At 33.3% G+C, this 23445-nt stretch overlaps 1 protein-coding gene across 2 annotated transcripts; it reads left to right on the plus strand.

The window, feature by feature from the left end:
* Nucleotides 1-14379: 14379 nt before the first annotated feature.
* LOC139517498 (universal stress protein in QAH/OAS sulfhydrylase 3'region-like) lies at nt 14380-22034 on the plus strand. 2 transcript variants are annotated; one of them, XR_011663147.1, is made up of 5 exons: nt 14380-14863; nt 17079-17162; nt 18048-18160; nt 19826-20449; nt 20890-22034. XR_011663147.1 is itself a non-coding variant. In XM_071308637.1 (4 exons), the coding sequence occupies exons 1-4, from the start codon at nt 14782-14784 to the stop codon at nt 20018-20020; spliced, it is 474 nt and encodes a 157-aa protein (XP_071164738.1). In that variant the 5' UTR covers nt 14683-14781; the 3' UTR covers nt 20021-22034. The 2 variants fall into 2 exon arrangements, 1 of the variants encoding a protein (XP_071164738.1); XM_071308637.1 differs by having other exon boundaries at nt 14683-14863; nt 19826-22034.
* Nucleotides 22035-23445: the final 1411 nt, after the last annotated feature.

Consider the following 23445-nt stretch of genomic DNA (forward strand, 5'->3'; position numbering starts at 1 on the left):
ACAACTATATTGTGTAAAAATTTGATGATTTCAAGTTCAAGCATACCAAAATTATTCACCAAACCCTGAGGTTTTTAGAGCATTTTGACACTTAAGCACTGTTTCCATGGTAACGGCAGACATTTTGGAAATTCCAACGCCAAATTACGCATCTACCAAAGTTGCTCATCGTTACTATGAAGTTTCAAAAAATTTGGAGCATTTTGATATTTTTGAAATTTTTGGTGTAGTTTCCATGGCAACATAGTAGTTCCAATGATTGCCAAAAATCATCCAAAACCAGTATATGGCTGGCACCTACATTGTATCAAAATATAATGATTCTGAGTTTAAGCATGTACAAATAATTCACCAAAACCAAAAAGTGGAATTTTTCACAATTGTTCCGTTTCCATGGAAACGGCAGCCATTTTTTATGGTCTTAGACCCTACTGCAACCGGAAATTTTGTGTTCCTCCTTATAGTGAACTATCATTAAGATTGGTTCCATTTTACTCCAAAAAACCTGTCGGACAAAAAAAGGTGGAAGAATAATAATAATAACAAAGAAACATAAGAAAAGCAATATGTCACCCGACATTGTCGATCGGGTGACATAACTAGATTTGTAATTGCTAGCAATAACGGATGGCACCCTCGTCCCCCCATTGCCAGGCGAGCGGCAGCCATTTTGAAAATTTCAAAGTTAAAGAGTGCATCTACACATGCAAGTCATCATTTTTGTAAAATTTCATTAGGTTTGGAGCATTTTGAAATTTTGGACAATTTTGCTGTTTCCATGGTTACGGCGGCCATTTTGGAAATTCCAACTTCAAAATGCAACTATGCACATGCCAGTTACTATTCTTGTAAAGTTTCATCCAGTTTGCAGCATTTTGAGATTTTTGGAAATTTTGAACATTTGTGCTGCAACCATGGTTACAGTAGATAATTCCCAAATTCTAAAAGCGTACATCTCATTGCCACATGTCATGTTATATACCAATACAGTTTCATTTACTTTGGTGCACTACTCTCTGAAAAAATGCTGATTTTATGCATTTTTCCATAGGGTCAATGCAAAACTTGGCCCCAGTTTCCATGACAACGGCGGCCATTTTGAACTATCCAAATATTGTCTTGACATCTTGGCATACTGGAGAACATTTTCATAAAGTTTCACCCAGTTGGATGTTATAACGAAAGAGTTAGAATTTTTGATATTTTAGCTGTTTCCATGGTAACGGCAGCCATTTTGAAAATTCCAAAGTCAAACTGGAAATCAGCACATGCCAGTTACCATTCCTGTGGAGTTTCTTCCAGTTTGGAACACTTTGATTTTTTTCGCATTTGTGCTGTTTCCATGGAAACGGCGGCCATCTTTTACCATTCCATAGCAAGGTGCACAACTTCAAATGGGGGTCCTCATTATGTTATAGTTCCAACAATATTGGATCACTCAATTCTTAGAAACACGATGGACAAAATGTGTGGAAGAATAATAAAAATAACTAGATTTGTAATTGCTAGCAATAACGGATGGCACCCTTCCCCCATTGCCAGGTGAGCGGCAGCCATTTTGAAAATTCCAAAGTCATATTGTGCATCTACAGATGTCTAGTAACATTTTTGCAAAGTTTCAATAAGTTTGAAGCATTTTGAAATTTTGGATAATTTTGCTGTTTCCATGGTAACGGCGGCCATTTTGAAAATTCCAAACTCAAAAGTCAAGTCTACATAAGCTAGGCAACATTTGTTATAAGTTTCCTTAAATTTGAAGCATTTTGAAGTTTTTCATATTTTTGCTGTTTCCATGGTAACGGCGGCCATTTTGAATATTCCAAAGTCAAACCCATGCTGCATTTTTTGCCCTCCATAATAATATACCATTTAATGCCTCTACACTAAATTTAACATTGATGTTCTGGAATGTTCTGTGAAAATTCAAAGTTTTGACCTTTTTGCATTGTTTCCAAGGTAACAACAGATATTTTGGAAATTCCAACGCCAAATTCCACATCTTCCAATGTTGCTCATCGTTACTGTGAAGTTTCCTGAAGTTTGGAGCATTTTGAGAATTTCGAAATTTTTGGTGTAGTTTCCATGGCAACATAGTAGTTCCAATGATCACCAAAATCATTCAACACCTGTATATAGTGGGCACCTACATTGTATTAAAATATAATGATTCTGAGATAAAGCATATCCAAACAGTTCACCAAAACAAAAAACTGGATTTTTTCACATTTGTTCTGTTTCCATGGTAACGGTAGCCATCTTGAACCATTCCATGCTTCCTGCAACTCTGCACCTGGGGGTCCTTACTATAGTAGAGTTCCATCAACATTGGTCCATTGCATTTCGAGAAATCACCTGGACAAAATTTGTTGCAAGAAAAATAATAATAATAATAAGAAAAAAAAGAAACGTAGAATAACAATACGTCACCCCAACTCCGTTGAGGGTGCCATAATAAGAAAAAAAAGAAACGTAGAATAACAATATGTCACCCCAACTCCGTTGAGGGTGCCATAAAAAGAAAAAGAAGAATAACTAGATTTGTAATTGCTAGCAATAACGGATGGCACCCTCATCCCCCCATTGCCAGGCGAGCGGCAGCCATTTTGAAAATTTCAAAGTCAAAGAGTGCATCTACACATGCAAGTCATCATTTTTGTAAAATTTCATTAAGTTTGGAGCATTTTGAAATTTTGGACAATTTTGCTGTTTCCATGGTTACGGCAGCCATTTTGGAAATTCCAACTTCAAAATGCAACTCCGAACATGTCAGTCACTAATCCTGTAAAGTTTCATCCAGTTTGCAGCATTTTGATTTTTTTTGGAAATTTTGAACATTTGTCCTGCAACCATGGTTACAGTAGATAATTCCAAAATTCTAAAAGCAGACATCTTATTGCCACATATCATGTTATATCTTAATACAGTTTCATTTACTTTGTTGCAATACTCTCTTAGAAAATGCAGATTTTATGCATTTTTCCATAGGGTCAATGCAAAACTTGGCCCCAGTTTCCATGACAACGGCGGCCATTTTGGATTATCAAAATATTGTTTTGACATCTTAGCGTACCGGGTAACATTTTTATAAAGTTTCATCCAGCTGAGTGTTATAACGAAAGAGTTAGAATTTTTGATATTTTAGCTGTTTCCATGGTAACAGCAGCCATTTTAAAAATTCCAAAGTCAAATTGGAAATCAGCACATGTCAGTTACCATTCCTGTGGAGTTTCTTCCAGTTTGGAACACTTTGATTTTTTTCGCATTTTTGCTGTTTCCATGGAAACGGCGGCCATCTTTTACCATTCCATACCAAGGTGCACAACTTTACATGGGGGTCCTCATTATAGTAAAGTTCCATCAACATTGGTCCATAGGATTCCGAGAAACACGACGGACAAAATGTGTGGAAGAAGAATAAGAAAAATAAGAAAAAAAAGAAACGTAGAATAACAATATGTCACCCCAACTCCGTTGAGGGTGCCATAACTAGATTTGCCATTGCAAGCAATAGCGGATGGCACCCTTTCCCCATTGCCAGGCCAGCAGCAGCCATTTTGAAAATTTTTGCTGTTTCCATGGCAACGGCGGCCATTTTGAAAATTCCAAACTCAAAAGTCAAGTCTAAACAAGCTAGGCAAAATTTGTTAAAGTTTCATTAAATTTAAAGTATTTTGAAGTTTTTCATATTTTTGCTGTTCTCATGGTAACGGCGGCCATTTTGAACATTCCAAAGTCAAACCCCCGCTGCAAATTTTTCCCTCCATAATCATATATACCATCTTACACGATTTAATGTCTCTAGAATAAGTTTAACATTGATGTTCTGGAATGTTCTGTGAAAATTAAAAGTTTTGACCTTTTTGCATTGTTTCCATGGTAACAACAGATATTTTGGAAATTCCAACGCCAAATTCCACATCTTCCAATGTTGCTCATCGTTACTGTGAAGTTTCATTAAGTTTTGAGCATTTTGATATTTTTGAAATTTTTGGTGTAGTTTCCATGGCAACATAGTAGTTCCAATGAGTACCAAAATCATCCAACACCTGTATATAGTGGGCACCTTCATTGTATTAAAATACAATGATTCTGAGTTAAAGCATATCCAAACAGTTCACCAAAACAAAAAACTGATTTTTTTCACATTTGTTCCGTTTCCATGGTAACGGCAGCCATCTTGAAAGTGCCAACCCCAAAAAGCAAATCTTCATATGGTGGTTAACATTATGTTATAGTTCCATCTTCTTGGGTCCATTCACATTAGAGTTCCAGAGTGGACAAAAATGTGTGGAAGAAAAATAATAATAAAAATAAAGAAAACAAAAAGAAACGTAGAATAACAATATGTCACCCCAACTCCGTTGAGGGTGCCATAACTAGATTTGTAATTGCTAGCAATAACGGATGGCACCCTTCCCCTCATTGCCAGGTGAGCGGCAGCCATTTTGAAAATTCCAAAGTCGAAGAATGCATTTACAGATGTCTAGTAACATTTTTGCAAAGTTTCATTAAGTTTGAAGCATTTTGAAATTTTTGATATCTTTGCTGTTTCCATGGTTACAGCGGCCATTTTGAAAATTCCAACTTCAAATTGCAACTCCGCACATGTCAGTCACTATTCCTGTTAAGTTTCATCCAGTTTGCAGCACTTTATTTTTTTAAGAAATTTTGAACATTTGTGCTGCAACCATGGTTACAGTAGATAATTCCAAAATTCTAAAAGCGTACATCTCATTGCCACATGTCATGTTATATATCAATACAGTTTCATTTACTTTGGTGCAATACTCTCTGAGAAAATGCTGATTTTATGCATTTTTCCATAGGGTCAATGCAAAACTTGGCCCCAGTTTCCATGACAACGGCGGCCATTTTGAACTATCCAAATATTGTCTCGACATCTTGGCATACTGGAGAACATTTTCATTAAGTTTCATCCAGTTGGATCTTATAACGAAAGAGTTAGAATTTTTGATATTTTTAGCTGTTTCCATGGTAACGGCAGCCATTTTGAAAATTCCAAAGTCAAACTGGAAATCAGCACATGCCAGTCAACATTCCTGTGGAGTTTCTTCCAGTTTGGAACACTTTGATTTTTTTCGCATTTATGCTGTTTCCATGGAAACGGCGGCCATCTTTTACCATTCCATACCAAGGTGCACAACTTTACATGGGGGTCCTCCTTATAGTAAAGTTCCATCAACATTGGTTCATTGGATTCCGAGAAACACGACGGACAAAATGTGTGGAAGAAGAAAAAGAAAAATAAGAAAAAAAAGAAACGTAGAATAACAATATGTCACCCCAACTCCGTTGAGGGTGCCATAACTAGAATTGCCATTGCAAGCAATAGCGGATGTCACCCTTCCCCCAATTGCCACTAAGCGGCAGCCATTTAAAAATTGTTTAACAGTGAATGCACATATATGCATGGTAAAAACATTTTTCTGTAAATTTTCAGTACATTCAAAGCATTTTTTAAAATTCACATTTCTGCTGTTTCCATGGCAACGGCAGCCATTTTGAAAATTTCAAAGTCAAAAGTCTCATCTTTACTTGTCAGGTAACAATAATTTCAAGTTTCATTAAGTTCAAAGCATTTTGAAAATTTTTGACATTTTTCCAGTTTCCATGGCAACGGTAGCCATTTTGGAAATTCCAACTTCAAAAGTCTTATGCAGACTTGACAGTCTACAATCCTATGAAGTTTCATCAATTTTGAAGCATTTTGAAATTTTAGAAATTTTTGACATTTGTGATGGTTCCTATGGCAACAGAGACCATTCCCAAAATTTAATGGCATATACCACATTGGTACATGGGAGGGACCATACCATCAAAGTTTCGATCAATTTGACCTACCATTTTAAGAAAGTAAATGCCACTTTAAGGTTTTTGGACCATTTTGACCTGTTTTGCATTGTTTCCATGGTAACGGCAGACATTTTCGAAATTCCAACGCCAAATTCCACCTCTACCTATGTTGCTCATCGTTACTGTGAAGTTTCATAAAATTTGGAGCATTTCCATATTTTGGAAATTTTTGGTGTAGTATCCATGGCAACATAGCAGTTCCAATGATTGCCAAAATCATCCCAAAGCAGTATATGCCCGGCACCTACATTGTATCAAAATATAATGATTCTAAGTCAAAGCATTTCCAAATAATTCATCAAAACCAAAAACTGGAATTTTCCATTATTTTCGGTTTCCATGGTGATGGCAGCCATTTTTTAGTTCCAAAGTTGCACTGCAACTGGAAAGTCAGGGTTCCTTGTTATAGTGCACCATCATTCAGATTGGTTCCTTTGGCTCTGAGAAAACTGCCGGACAAAACTAGGTGGAAGAAAAATAATAATAACTAGATTTGCCATTGCAAGCAATAGCGGAGGATGTCACCCCGTTCTTGACATTGTCACAGTAGCAGCAACCAGTTTGAGTGTATCAAAGTCACATGGCACGTCTAGTATACATGCCTTTGACCCCCCCCCCCCCCCTTTTTCTCTTCTCGTAGACTAAGAGTGATGTCTATTTATAGTTGGGGAACTCTTTAAAATCTTAAATTAGACACACGCTTGAGGAAGAAAGGTGCTGTCACGTGATACTGAAGTATATTATCGTGGAGTTAGTACATTACTATTCTTTTTAGAGGGGACCTTGGACAGACAACATGTGTATATATTGACGGAGCGGCATACTAACTGTTCATTTTATTCTTCAATATCTCGCGTATCACACGATACAAGTATTTTATCTTGTACAATTTAATTACACGCTTATCGATTGATTTCAGTTAATGTGTATATTTTTGCAGGTGTTCGATTAACGGATGTGTACTTTAATGCAAGTGCAGAAATGTCAATTATGTGTACTCTTCATGTTTCTCTCTCTCTCTCTCTCTCTCTCTCTCTCTCTCTCTCTCTCTCTCAGTGGCGATTTTCTCTTCAGAGCACGATTTTTGTATAGAATAGAAAGAAGCACGTTAAATTATATATTCGTTTTCTTCTAGCATATTCTAGAAGATGTTTTGCACATAGTCTTCATCACAGAATTTTGTCTCAAATTTTCGAGGTTTTTTTTTTTTTTTTTTTTTTTTTTTAAAGGCTGTTTCCATGGCAACGGCGGCCATTTTGAAAATTTCGAAGACAGATGACAATACAATAGCATTTAAACGGGAATGAGCTTAAAATTTGTACGAAAATGTTACTTTGACGTTTTTTACCATATGGGTCCAATGTGCACTTTTAGCGTTATCTCCATGGTAACAGCAGCTATCTTAAAAATTCCAACGGCAATGAATTCTACAGTTTATACTGCTGTTTTCTACTTACGGTTTTTTTTGCCGTATCTGTAGCGGTTTATTTTCTATGAATTAATTAAGGATTTATTTTCGTTTTTTTCACGTTTGGACCGTTTCCATGACAACGGTAGCCATTTTAAAAGTTCTTAAGATGGATGTCACGCCTTCTAACGATGAGTTATTAGTTCTGAAAGTTTCATTAAATTTGGACCATTGTTCGGTTTTTTACATTTTTGCCGTTTCCATGGAAACGGCGGCCATCTTGAACCATTCCATGCTTACTGCAACTTTGCACATGGGGATTGTCATTATGGTGCAGTTTTATAAATATATGTCAAGGCATCTCCGAGAAATCGGCTGGACAAAAAGAGTGGAAGAAAAAATTCGTAGAATAACAATATATCCCCCCTTTTTCAAAGGGGTGACATAATAATAATAATAGTGAAAAAGAAACAGAGGAATAGCAATATGTCACCCGACATTGTCGATCGGGTGACATAATAATAATAATACAGAAAAAGAAACAGAGGAAAAGCAATATGTCACCCGACATTGTCGATCGGGTGACATAATAACTAGAATTGCCATTGCAAGCAATAGCGGATGTCACCCTGGTCCACCAATTGCCACTAAGCGGCAGCCATTTCGAAATTTTAACATTAAATTAATTTATTTACTTTACAATGCATCAGTTTCCAAATTTTTAGAAAGTTTAAAGCATTTTTAAAATTTTGATGTTTTTACTGTTTCTATGGCAACGGCGGCCATTTTGAAAATTCCAAAGTCGTACTTCTGCTTCATATTGTACTCCCCATAATATTTTACAATCCTATAAAATTTAATAGCTGTACAACACTTATGTTCTGGAATGTTCCATCACATTTTCTCATTTTGATGTTTTTGCTTTGTTTCCATGGTAACGGCAGCCATTTTGGAAATTCCAAAGTTGAATGCAACATCTAGATTTGCCAGGCAACATTTCTGTAAAAGTTTTATATATTTTTAAAGAATTTTCAAATTTTTGATATTTTTGATCAGTTTCTATGGCAACATCGTAGTTCCAATGGATCTCAAAAACATCCACAGCGTGTATATAGAGGACAGCTACATTGTATAAAAATATGATGATTAAATGTTTTGTCATAGTCAAATTATTCACCAAAAACTAAAACTTCATTTTTTCACTCTTTTTCTGTTTCCATGGTAACAGCAGACATCCTGGAAGTGCCAATCTCGACTGCACTTCGGACAATGGTTTTTAACATTCTGGTATAGTTCCATTACAATTGGTCCATACGTTTTCAAGAAATAGTCTGGACAAAAAAGTGTGGAATAATAATAATAAAAAAAAGAATCGTACAATAACAATATGTCACCCGACCTCCGTCAGGGTGACATAATAAGAACTGACCAAAAACAATAAGTCTCCAAACTTTGTTTGGGAGACTTAATAAGGAGAAGAGACATAACTAGCATATATCAAGACTAATAATTTGATTATTTTATCACTTAACCTAAATAAAGACGATAGTAGTATACCGCTGTTCAAAAGTCATAAATCGATTGAGAGAAAATATATCTGTGTTACAAACTAACACCGAGGGAAACGCATAAACTATAAGGAAAATAACGAAACAGCAGAATTGCAAAAAATAGAAACGGCAATGCATAAAAAACTAACTATTAGACCACACCTACCATAGGACTGACTTGGTACAGGACATTAGACACAAACACATCGTATGGATCAACCAATTCGTGATGGTGTCCATAAAATTTACGGAGTGTCATTTTTAATCTTTTTTAATCTAAAATATGAATTGTATGCAGGTTTTCAACTTACTAACCCCAAACTTCCTCATCCATTACAAAAAGACATCTGTAACTCATATAAAGTCATCTGCACATCATTCAAGGTCAAATGAACATCATATAGAGTCATCTGCTTATCATATGAAGTCATTTGCACAACACTAAAAAGCATCTTTACATCAAATAAAGTCATTTGTACAGTATATCAGGACAAAGACATCTATACATATATAAAGATATCTGCACATCATATAAAGATATATACACATCATATAACACATCTGCAAATCATATAAAGACATCTACACATCATGTAAACACATCTGCAAATCATATAAAGACATCTACACATCATGTAAACACATCGGCAAATCATACAAAGACATCTACACATCATGTAAACACATCGGCAAATCATACAAAGACATCTACACATCATGTAAACACATCGGCAAATCATACAAAGACATCTACACATCATGTAAACACATCTGCAAATCATATAAAGACATCTACACATCATGTAAACACATCTGCAAATCATATAAAGACATCTGCATATTATATAAAGATATCTGCAAATCATATAAAGACATCTACACATCATGTAAACACATCTGCAAATCATATAAAGACATCTGCATATTATATAAAGATATCTGCACATCATATAAAGACATCTACACATCATGTAAACACATCTGCAAATCATATAAAGACATCTGCATATTATATAAAGATATCTGCACAACAAATAAAAACATCTTCACATTAAATAAAGTAATTCGTTCAATATATTAAGACAAAGACATAAACACATCATATAAAGATATCTACACATCATACAAACACATCTGCAAATCATATGAAGACATCTTCACATTAAATAAAAACATCAGCACATCATATCAAAACATCTGCACATCATAAAATGATAACTACACATCATATACAGACATCAACACATCATATACAGACATGTACACATCATAGTATATGCATCTGCACATCATATAAAGTCATATGTTTATCATATAAAGGTATTTACACAAAACAAAAAAAAAACCATCTGCACATCTAAGTCATTTGTGACACATATTTAGACAAAGACGTCTACACATGATAGAAAGACATCTGCACTTCTATTTAAGAAATCTATATATCATACAAAGGTATGACGTATTTTTTCTGCTGTTTCAGAAATTTCATATATTCAAATGTGACGTAATTTTAATGCCTTTTCACCATCGTATGTGACGAAATTTGTAATGCCTTTTCACCATCGTACTGCGTTGAGGCCTGGACTGAGTCGGGTGCGTCTATTCTGTGTTGGTCATTCATTATGTATTCGTGTTTGTTTTATGTAATGAGTTAATACTTCAGTTTCATTATGTATATCTGTTATATTCATTTGATAAAATTTACTGTTTGCAATAGCATTAATTGTTCTAAATAATAAGGATGTTCTTATCCCAAGCATAAAAACTTAGCCGTATTTGACACAACTTTTTTCAACTTTTGATCTTCAGTGCTGTACAACTTTGTACTTTTTTTCGCTTTCGATCTTTTATATCTGGGCGTCACTGGTGAGTCTTGTGTGGACGAGGCGCGTTTTTGGCGTATTAAATTTTAAACCTGATGCTTTTTGTTATTCATTAATCATGTGTTTCTTTGTCTAATACGTTTTCCTATTTATTTGTATTGTAGTCCTGTAATATTATGTTGTCATTTCTATGTTATATTTAACATTGCCATTAAAGTGCGAGGTTTGGCATGCCACAAAACCAGGTTCAACCCACCATTTTTTCCTTTAAAAATGTCCTGTACCAAGTCAGGAATATGGCCATTGTTGTATTATAGTTCGTTTCTGTGTGTGTTACAATTTAACGTTGCGTCGTTTGTTTTCTCTTATTTTTGAGTGTAAATTGACATTGCGATAAGACGTGTCACGGTACTTGCCTATCCCAAATTCATGTATTTGGTTTTGATGTTATATTTGTTATTCTCGTGGGATTTTGTCTGATGCTTGGTCCGTTTCTGTGTGTGTTAGTTACATTGTAGTGTTGTGTCGTTGTTCTCCTCTTATATTTATGCGTTTCCCTCAGTTTTAGTTTGTTACCCCGATTTTGTTTTTTGTCCATGGATTTATGAGTTTGAACAGCGGTATACTACTGTTGCCTTTATTTATCTACATATCATATTGAATGCATAGTAAAAAATATCCACTCTTCATATACATGCATATGCAAAGACACCTACATATCATATTAATGCATTTGTACATTATCTAAAGATATCTACACAATACATAAAGACTGCTGCACATCATATAAAAACATCTGCACATCATAATAAAACATCTGCACACCATTTTATTTTATTTTCACATGAAATAGATAAAGACCTCTACTGGTCATATAAAGGCACATGCACATCATATGAGTCATATGCACATCACATAAAGACATCTGTGTATTATATAAAGCTATATGCATATCATAAAATTTCAATTGCATATCTTATAATATCAAACGCACATCAAATAATGCTGTTTCCCCATCATTTGATGGTAAACTCACACAATATAATTAATATATATATATATATATATAAAAAAGAAGGAATGAGCAAAGAACCTTTATATAATAAACATTAACATATGCGATAGTTCTGACGTTTCATACAAGTTTTTAAATTTTAAAAAGGGAACATTTACTGGTTAGCATCCTTTCTAGAAATGTTGCAAAAATATTTTTTGTTTAAAAAATATATTACCAGGTATCATTCAATATGCAACAAAACTATCTAAAACTTGAAATTAGAATATCAAACTAGAGACTCTAAAGAACCTGTTACGCTCACCTTTGTCTATGTGCACATCAAACAAATGACAATATCCAACATTATAGACGAGAGTAGACTTCATGGCAACAATCTCTATTTTGTTGATCTCGTATTGCTGATATCTAAATCTGTTTAGTTTCTCTCTATCTTCTTTAGTTTTTGCTCAAAACATCAAAGAGGCTTAAAAATAATCGTCATTTAAGGGCAATTACTCCTATGAAGAGTGACAGTCTATTAGCTATATCAGCAAAATTTAGTATAGTTTGCTGGATCATTTTGTAATTTAAAGTATTTATTCATATATAATAACGTATTTCATATAAGCCATAACGGAAACAAAAATGTTAATCTCTTTATATCATAGATTTCATGATAAAAGGCAGAAATTAATTTTTTTTTTAGTAAAATTATTTATGGGCAATAACTCCTATAATAATTTGTCTAATAGTTTTGACGTATACAGATAATAGGTAGAGCTCATCACCTTGAAATTTTTTATCCTTTCATATGTTCTCTATTCATAACGATTGCAAATATAATAGACAAAACTAACAAAAATTTACCAAAAATTGTTAAAAAATTAATACTATAAAGGGCGATAACGCCTAAAGGTGTCAACTGATTTTGGTCATGTTCAACTATTTGTAGATCTTACTTTGATAAACATTATTGCTGTCTACAGTTTATCTCTATAATAATATTCAAGAAAATAATGCAAAACTGCAAAATGTCCTTAACATTACCAATTCAGGGGCAGCAACCAAACAACAGGTTGTCTGATCGAGAGATTTGCTCAAAATGCGTCAGTTTCAGAGATATAAGCCAAAATCTGCATTTTATCCCTATGTTCTATTTTTAGCCATGTCGGCCATGTTGAGTTGTAGACGGTGTCATCGGACACATTATTTAAACAAGATACCCTTGTGCTAATTGTGGCCAAGTTTGGTTAAATTTGTCTCAGTTGTTTTGAGTCGAATACTTTTGTAAAAAAAGAGCAATAGCTGCTTAATGGACCAATTGACCATTTTGGTCATGCTTGACTTATTTGTAGATCTTAGTTTGCTGTATATTATTGCTGTTTAAATGTTATCTCTATTTATAATAATATTTGAAATAATAAACAATAACTGCTAAATTTTCTAAATTTGCAAATTATGGAGCAGTAACCCGACAGCGGGTTGTCTGATTTGTCTGAAAATTTCAGGGCAGATAGATCTTGACCTGGTGACAATTTTTTAGCCCGGTCAGATTTGCTCTTAAATCGTTGGTTTCAGATATTTACCCCTATGTTTTATTTTTGCCCAAGTTCGGGTTTTTGTTCCAGTGGTTTCATAGTAGATTTTTGTAAAAGTTAACGATGGACGATCGACGGACGGCGACGGGCGACGGACCCCAAGTGATGCGAAAAGCTTGTATTAAGACACCCCAGCTAGTCTACCTCAACTGTTTTACATGGCTTGAATAATATGAAAGTAAAATTTAAAACAGATAAAACTTGTATAGCAGAATATACGTAAAATATATGAAAAACTCTATATTAAAATTATAATTGAAAACTCCTTCCGTTGTGCCCTTGTTTTTGTAAATTTAAATCTTGTAACCGAACAAATTTCAAAACAATTTAAACTTATCATAAGGCCGCCAATTATGTTTTGTTTTGGTATGTACATCATCAAACAGTGGTAAAATAAATCACAAAACGTAGAAATAAGTCTTGTAATGCCAAACACATCGTTTTTCGAAGTCAAAGTCAACGACTTTATGATCATTTTATATCAATCAAACGAACATTTATGGAGCAACAACATAGTTTTTTTTAGAAAAATATATTGATTATATATCATTTAAAGAATATTTTAATGTAGACATCCAAAAAAAGAATCTGTTCATAAAAAAAAAGTTGTTCAAGTTTTTACATGCCGATTCGAAGTCATGTGCAAAAATTGTAAGAGGAATGCGACACGTTTACCATGTTTACTGCAACTAGACCTGTCACATATGTTTTACTATCAAATAACCTATGAAACTCTGAGGCCAAAACGTGACGATGCATTCATACGAAAGCTACGTAGATAGGATTTTCTTTATTCCAATCACGTTTGGGTGAAAGAATTACTTTTGTAAATTCGCTTATAAAATCTGGTTATTTGTTACAACAACAAAAAAATTAAATAACAAAAATGTATTATTATCCCGTGTCACTTCGGTGTTATTGTCATGCTTTTCATTGACTTCTTTCTATCCGATTTTCAGTTATCCATTTTTCGGGGTATTTTTTTTTTTTTTTTTTTAATTTATGCATTTTTTTTCATATTTTTCTTTTTTATGTTTTATACATTGAAAACCTGTTCCGTTGCAAAGTTATTAAAAATTATGAACTTATAATAATTATAGTTGTGGGTCTGGTAACTAGAGGGAGAACCGACACTGCAGAAATAGACCTAAAATAAATCAACTGTGTCGTATTGAACTAAAGGGATTTGTCATTGACAAGTGGTCGTCCGTCTTTTTATAGACATATAGATGACCCGGTCAATAAAGTAAAGTCCAGTTATTGTCCGCATTTAATTTTATCACTCGACAATTTCCTGTCAATATCATGTTTAACATTTGAGAAGCAAATAATCAATTTGTTAGCAGTTAAAATATCAAGTTTTCCCAAAAAATACAATTTATCGTCTTAACTATCGGTCTTTGGATCAGCTGACACATCATCATGCAATAAAAATACACTTAAAATGTACTACACAAAGAGGCGACCGTAAGAGGAAAATAGTAATTCAATATTCATGTAAATACTTAGCGTTCAACGACCTTAAACTGTAATGGCGGCACCAGCTGAAAGTAAACAACGAGTGTGTTTGGTAGCTTTCGATGGCAGTAAACATGCAGAGATAGCCGTCAAATGTAAGTGAGATCTGTAAAGCGTTACTAGAAAATATTGCATTTTTTAAAATTTTATTTCATGAATGAACGCAAGGATCTTAAACTAAACACTTCATATGAATAGGCCTCTACATGTATGATCATATACATTGATATATATATATGTGTGTGTCAATTTCATAATGCTTATTCACTCGTGTCATACTCGGCATGCACCAATGGCAATTCACAAGTACAAGATGTTGGGTTTTTTTTTAATATGTAATCCTCACGCTTTTCCCTTAAATTACACAAATGATAAACATGGTAAAACACCACTTAAATATATGTATATTTTCTTATTTACTATTATAATAACTTTGTTCAAATTTTGGTTCTTACAAACTATCTTGGCCAGATGTGGAACCCGTGACTTCCTATATTATATGTTTACAAGGTGATAGACCGTGCCGAGGCGATTGAATAGGTCACATTAGCTTAAAATTATGCGAATAAGGGGGTGGAAACTTTCAGAAATATATGATAAGGTCAATAAAGTTCCCATTACTTGTGATATGAAAAGACCTGTTAATACTTTTTCGGCATGTACTAAAAGGTTGAGTGGAGTGGAGTGGTGGAGTGTTGGAGTGGAGTCATGGAGTGAAATAATTCACGAATCAACAATTCAATCACACTTCATACCAAATGAAATTGTTAACAAATTAATATGAAAATCTCAAATTAAAATCATTTATAATTGGGTTTTTTTCTTGCTTTTTTTTTTAAATTGCATAACACTATGACCCACATAGTGCTTTTGTTATTTTTCACATTGTGGCAAGTTTAGCCCTTAGTAAAAAAAATGTATGTCTTTTTGCCGGAAAAATAGAGCCAAACAGAGGTTGAAAAAAACATCTTGTCATATAGATGTTAAAATTATTAATAATTTTGTTAACAATGGACTATGATATAATAAAATTCAATTATCTATCATCATTTTCACTTTGAATTTATCATATTAACCTAAATCAGACAACAACAACAAAATTATTCTAAGACCAAACATTCATTTTATGATTTTAATAGCTACACATGTACAAAAAAATATCTTGTAAATTGGTTTAATTTCAAAACTATTGACCCTACAACTCAACTACATTCCATTTCCTAACTCCATGTTTTCACTCTGTGACTTAAATCCACCACTCTAACACTCCACCACTCCATTCCACCTTTTAGTGCATGCCTACTTTTTCACAGCCGTGAGTCGAAAGTCTTGCCGTTAGCTGGTTACTAAATATTACACAAGGGTCAGTGTACCCGACTGTTTTTAGCCACAAATAAATTTTCCTCTTTTGCAGACACTTTGGTATTCCACTTTTCCAACACACCACAAGAACCCAACCAATATTAGAAAATGTTACATTTTTACCACCAGACTTTTACCTACGCAATTTAAGATAAGATAAGATGAAAATGGTGGGTATAAATATTGAATACCCCAGAGAAACGATTTTTTCTAAAAGATTGCTAGACAGTATAAAGTGTGTGTTTTTTTTTCAGAAAATTTGGAAGACCTTGAATGTACTTTAAATGGAGGGGGCTTGTTGGAGGTTGCCTGACTTAACTAACAACAATCTGATTGTGTTCAAAGATCTTCAAATACTTTTAAAAAATAGCTTTATACCGCCATGATGAAAACATCCTCAGATTATTGTAGTGCTGGTCTATGTGTGATTAATAAGTTGAAAAATTAAAAAACTGAAAGTAATTTAAATATATAGATTCTTACATTGATACCAGTGGATTATCGGATTTATCCAATCGAGATATACTATTTACATAACAAAATTATTTTCGATTAAAGCTCCTCAGTAGTTTGAAGTACAAAGTATTTCATATGTTACTGTCCCAGTTATATACACTGAGGTACAATCTACGAATTTAGGAATACATAGACTTTACTTTAGAATAAAGCGTGATAAATGACACTATAGTGTAATTATAAAATAAAGATGTATCGTATCGTATCCTCTTTTCAAAGCTCCTTCGTTTTCCTAGCAAAATGTTAAATTTTTCATAACATGCAGAAAATGTCTAAGTCTATGATGGGGCTGTTGGCCAAAACAAACGTGCATTGTAAAGTCGTGTTAATAGAAGAAAATTAATTACAAAGTGTACAGATTTGGAAAAATTTTGTACTTTGGAATTGGAATTAAAGAATATACTTACAAAAAAGACATGTTTTAATTTTCAGGGTTCAAAGAAAACATTTACAAGGAAGGGGACCATGTTTTACTTGTACACGCCATTGACCACAGACACAGTATGGCTTATGGATGTAAGTACGACATTTACATTTTTTAGTTCTATTTACAACTTTCAAATTTTGAAAGTCTGTCATTCTTAAAATCGGTTTTTGTATCGCCCCGCGGTATAGTAAGAAAATGAATTAAAAAAAGAGTCATTTAATTAATAAATGTTGGTTTAATTTTTAAATGAAAATAATTTTGCATAATGCATAAGTAAAATTGAAGTAAATTGCATAGTCAACATATTGTAAATCTACCACAAGGTCACAGCAAAACCAGTTGTACTCACCATGTGTGCTTTCTAGTAGAATTAGGTTATATAAAAAAAATATCAAATAAAATAGAATTGCTTATTTTAACCTATACGCGGCAGTTGATTATACAACTGAATTTCAAGTATGTTTCTGTCCATTTGGAAATTTTTTAAATTTACGGTTTTGAAACATTAACAAAATCATGTAGATGAAAACTAGGACCAAATGTTCAAAGATCGATTGTCTAAGATAACTTTATCAAATGGTCATTTAAAAGCTTCAGTTAAACGATGCTATTATTTTTTATGACTGGTGAACAAATCATATGAAGGATTCTAATGGCCATTTTGTATAAGATCAGGGTTGAGTTCAATATCGTAGCAGCTACGCTCAATAGTCAAAATCTACGTAGCACTACGTAGCAGCTACAATATTGAACGCGGTCCTGGTTAAAGATAATTTGCATTATCGTACGAAGTGTTGCCTTTCGATTATTCAGTACATGGATAAAGTGAAATAAATCTTATCTAAAATTCAAAATGGTTAATATTTTGAAATTTACTTTTAGAATTAAAAGTTGTCGCTTAAACAATAGTCTTCTTTTTGAGACTCTTTCATGAGTTTTATTTCTTGTATATGATTAATCTTTTTTCTTGTTAGCGGTTGCCATGATGCCTGGAAATCCAGATGCTATAGCCCAACAGTTTAGAGGAGAAGAAAAGAAGGCAGAACACGTTATGGTTCAATATAAACAAAAATGTATCGATATGGGGGTGAGTAAACGTACAAGAAAATGTGATACGAAAAAAACACGATGTATGTGATTTTTATAGAATGGAGATAAATAATAACATATGTCTGAACTTTTTAATGTTTCATTCTAATATATAAAAATGTTTTTCTGTTGCAAATCATGATGTATTGTTTTTTATACTGCACTCGTTCTATTTGAGCAGTCAAAATGCGTTGACCGTATATTTCTATTTATCCTGCAATTGGGTGTCCTACTATACAGATACAGCCCTACAGATATCGCTATGCTGTATCTGTTTATTATACAGATATCGCTTTAAAGCTCCGCCCACTGCCGGACTGAGTATTGTTTGAACCTGTGTGACCTCAGAATGTGTATTCCAGTTGCATTCCAATGACGATGACAATTGTCGATTTCAAAACTTGTACTTGTATGATTGTGTTACAAAATCAACCATGTCAATTTCAGCATGCATGTTTAGTGAATGTCAAGTCTGAAGCGTAGGACAACTCGTACACTTCTGTTTCAAATTTGACAATGTTTTGTTATTTGTTTTTACTGTTGAAATTAGTTGTTATATTAAAATAGATAATTATTCACCTTGAGCGATGTATTATTGTTGACCATTCGAGATTCTTTTTTGCGAACCCGTCTACAGCGTAATGTGTAGATTTTGATATTACTACGCGGGCCATAAGGGATTACAAATTGAAAATAAATGCTAAATATGTTAGTTTTTGTGTCTTTCAAAACACAAACAATATACAGAATTAATTGCAGGATAAAGACAATAACTGTTTAGTGTCTTTAAATATCAGCTGTATTTGTACTCGGCTCGAAACAGGTGTAGTAGCTCGCTAAAAGCTCGCATACACCTTGTTTCCTAGCCTCGTACAAATACAGCTGATATTTAAAGACACTAAACAGTTATTGTCTATGTCATATACAGTCACTGACCTGATATCACTTTTCCTCATGAATATTTTTAAAAATAGAAATTGTCGAAATTATATTTAATTATTCATACGACCTCTTCAACCTGTTCTTGTTTCCAATGTAACAACGATGCGTTTAACGACTCAAACTTTGGTTCTTTTGCAATTTTTGGGAAAACATATTTCACTTATCAATATTTTTTTGTTTGCAACCTATAAATCATTATGTTTATGTTTATTTTTTATATTTTAGTCTGCAACGAATTCGTTCACCATTGATTGCGGTAATGATGTAAATTTCATCGTGTTTTATATTTCTCCGTCTGTGTGATATGAGGCCTTTTTCCCAATACTTAAATCAAATAAATAACATTAACACAATAAACAACAATTGAAAATGTTTTTTTTAGATTGCAGTATAAAGACATAGACATGTTATGCTGCCCGGCTGCCCATCAAGGGCCCTTGATTGGAATAATAAATATTCTTATTCTATTTTAATTCTTATTCAAATTTGTTTTTGGTGCAAACGTAATACCAGAGACAGTATTCACATACGATATGTGTTATTCTCATATTTTCGCCAAATAAAGACTTGACATTTTGACTTAAAAAAAATTGATAAAAAAACAGGAAAAGCAAATTGTTGAAATGTTTGTTTTTATTTTCTTATCATCTTTTATCTAATGCCTCTTCTCCTTAGTGTACACAAATCATTGCTTTCGTCTATCGTAGAAACATTTTTTCAGATGCCAGCAGAAATATTGAAAGCCTATGGTGAAGCAGGAGAGGCCATTGTTGGTGTTGCGCATGACAAGAAAGCTGACTTAATTGTATGTGGTTGTAGAGGCCTTGGTACTATAAGGAGAACAATAATGGGAAGTGTCAGTGATTATGTTGTTCATCATTCTAATGTACCAGTTTTCATTTGTCGTCATGACTGATTGGTTCCATTTATCTCTACACTGAAACAGCCATTTTGTCAGAACATACACATTCGAACAGTTTTTGGAGAACCTGAAACTAAATGGAATATTTCTATAATACTCGGTCTATATATGTTATCTTTCAGATTATACAACGTGTGGCAAAAACGTGCGGATTCTAATTCAGTAACGGTTGTACTATGCGATCGATCTTATACGAGACACAGAGAAATTGTTTTGATATTCATTGTATAGACAAATATATTTATTCTCAAAACATTAGAATATTTAACCCTTTCGATAAAATATGTTGCTTATATTATGTATCTGTATATAAATCATTCGACGGAAAAAAATGAACAAAAATTTTTGACATTTTCCTTACAACCTTCATGTTTAAAGTCAAAGAACAATAATTCGCCAATGTTACAGTTTTCAGGGAAAACGGTAGTATTACATTTTCCCAACATTAGGTTGGCCTTTTGTGTACCCAAGACAAGTGAAGGAAGTCAACTTAGGAGCGCTGTGATTGGATGTAAGGGTACAATATATTTTTTTATTTATCTATGAATAACTGCAGTGCGTAAATAAACAATATACATTTTAAAACCTATTGAAATATTTTCTAGAGAATTATTCGAAAAGGCTTCCAAAATTTCATAAATTTGGTGCAAAACGACGGTGGGCATGGATAACATGAACAAGCTCCGTTGGAAATTGGTCATTATGATGATACTATTTGGCTTCAATTTTTAGAATACAGTAATAAAGTACTAACACCACACATAACTGTTTTATCCAGTTTTTTTTTTTATAAAAACTGGTAAATTTAGAAAATGTTAGTATTGTCGCCTATGGCAGAATAAATAGTACCGTTTTCCCTTCAGATGATTTACATTTAAATGGAAATGATAAAAATTAAACACTTTTGTACTGTCAGATATAAATGCTGTCAAAATGCTACGGAAATAATCTCAAAACTATGTTTTTTCCCACAATCTTATGAAGCCAATACTGTTTACTTCAATTTATGTAGCTAGATTTATTTCCGTGAAATTGATTTTATTGAGTTTAAGAACTCATTTTAATAAATTTGTGGACGTCATAACGTATGGCAATTCAGACATCATTACAAGAAGAATTCTAAGTGAAATCAAAATTTAGCAAACTAATGGTGTTGTGATTTTGTGTCTCTGCACATATATTATTAAAAGTTGAAAACGTCAAAAACGTTCTGGCTGATCCAATAAATATATTTGTCATTAAATAAAAAAAAATACCCAGCATTTAATTGAATACGCACATCGATTGTATGCAAGAAAATTGATTTAAACTAATTTTGTAGAAATGAAGATGCTGGGTGCACACATTTCTTAAAATCACCTATTACTTTAATACGCCATTTATTTAACTAAACTGGTAAAGTCAATTTACATTTTTCATAGGACGGCAAAAACACATCACATGTAAAGTATCAATATAGATAACTAGCACTGAAAAAATTTGACATAAGTACATGTTCATATTTAGCAGAAAAATCAACCTCCATGAAATGAAGCTGACTTTCCTGTCACTTTCTTCGTGTACTTTCCATTTTGGAAATATGCAACCAATTCCATCTCTCGACAAAACGAGGACAAAATACACAATGTAAATATGATACATGTAGATTCGTCATTATATTGCTCTTGTTATTCGTTGTTCACTTTACATAGTATTCTTTCACTTTATAATGTACGATGATGTCTAAACAACATTTCCTATTTTGTTTTGTAGTTTTAAAGTAAAAACATGCAACCATGTTAAGTGCAACCATTTGTATCATTACCTGCAATGGTCAATTATATTTTAACATTACTACTGAGGAAACAATATGCTTATTTGCGCGAGTTGTGCCTGTTCAATATATATATATATATGTGTTTTATGTAATATGTATTAAGTTAATTGAGAAAGGATGTCATGAAATGGCATCAGTTATGTTCGATATAAAATATATGTTATAATTACTTGAATAAACTTGGTTATGTTCCATAAGTGTTTATATGAATGAAAAGTAAAATGGATAGATCACAATGATCACGTGTTGGGGTGGGGATGAGCTGATGATAGTAGTTCACATATTTGGCCTGAGGGGGGTTTGGTGATGACAACAACACGTGTCTGGGGGTGTCGGGTGACAGTAACACGTGTAATAATGTGTAGGTGAGCTGATGGCAGTATTAACACGTGTTGGGGTAGGTGAGCTGATGACAGTTAGTTTGTAAGTATTTACCAAAGACGATGGCAAAAATCAGTATGTGCAAGTTCAGTAATGTTGCAGTAATTTATATTATTAGTTAACCTGGCCCAAAGGGTCAGTGTGAGCTTTTGTCTAATCGCAAATCGTGTGTCGTCATACGTTAATGATGCTCTTCAACTTTGTATTTATTTGGCTTTTTAACTATTTTGATCTGAGCGTCACTGATGAGTCTTATGTAGACGAAACGCGCGTCTGGCGTATAAAATTATAATCCTGGTACTTTTGATAACTATTTACACCACTGGGTCGATGCCACTGCTGGTGGACGTTTCGTCCCCGAGGGTATCACCAGCCCAGTAGTCATCACTTCGGTGTTGACATGAATATCAATAATATGGTCATTTTTATAAATTTTCTGTTTACAAAACTTTGAATTTTTCGAAAAACTAAGGATTTTCTTACCCCAGGAGTAGATTACCTTAGCCATATTTGGCACAACTTTTAGGAATTTTTGATCCTCAATGCTCTACAACTTTGTATTTATTTGGCTTTTTAACTATTTTGATCTGAGCGTCACTGATGAGTCTTATGTAGACGAAACGCGCGTCTGGCGTATAAAATTATAATCCTGGTACTTTTGATAACTATTGCCAAATTTAACTCGGCCACAATCATCATGTGTCTGATGCTCTAAGGTCTGATGACCCTCGCTTGCCAACCTACGGCCAACATGTATAAAAATAAAACATAGGTGTAAAATTCAAGTGTTGCCTATGACAAAGCGAATATATTCAGAATTATGAGATCCATCTACCTTTTGGCTATTATCACACTAACTGCCAGATGACTACTTATAGGAGTTATTGCCCTCAAATGAAGAATTTTACCATTATTGTTTACAGTGTTGCCTATTATTTTGAAACTTTATAAGATAGAGAGAATTTTAGAGAGCATAAAGGATTCACAAATTAAGGTCTACAAATAAGTTGATATTGCTGAAATCGTTTGTTAATTCTTTACGATTGTGTGCCCTTATATGCCATTGACTCATGTTTTGCATTTTTGCAAATTATCACGAAAATGGCAGATAGATAGAAATTTTAAAAAGCAACAAATTTAACCAGCACAAATGTCGGCAAACATTTAGATTATTTTGTCAGTTGTTTCTTCAAGGACAATAACTGCCTTCTTTGTGTGTTTT

The sequence above is a fragment of the Mytilus edulis genome, chromosome 3 (assembly GCF_963676685.1).
Source record: "Mytilus edulis chromosome 3, xbMytEdul2.2, whole genome shotgun sequence".
Classification (NCBI taxonomy): Eukaryota; Metazoa; Mollusca; class Bivalvia; order Mytilida; family Mytilidae; genus Mytilus; species Mytilus edulis.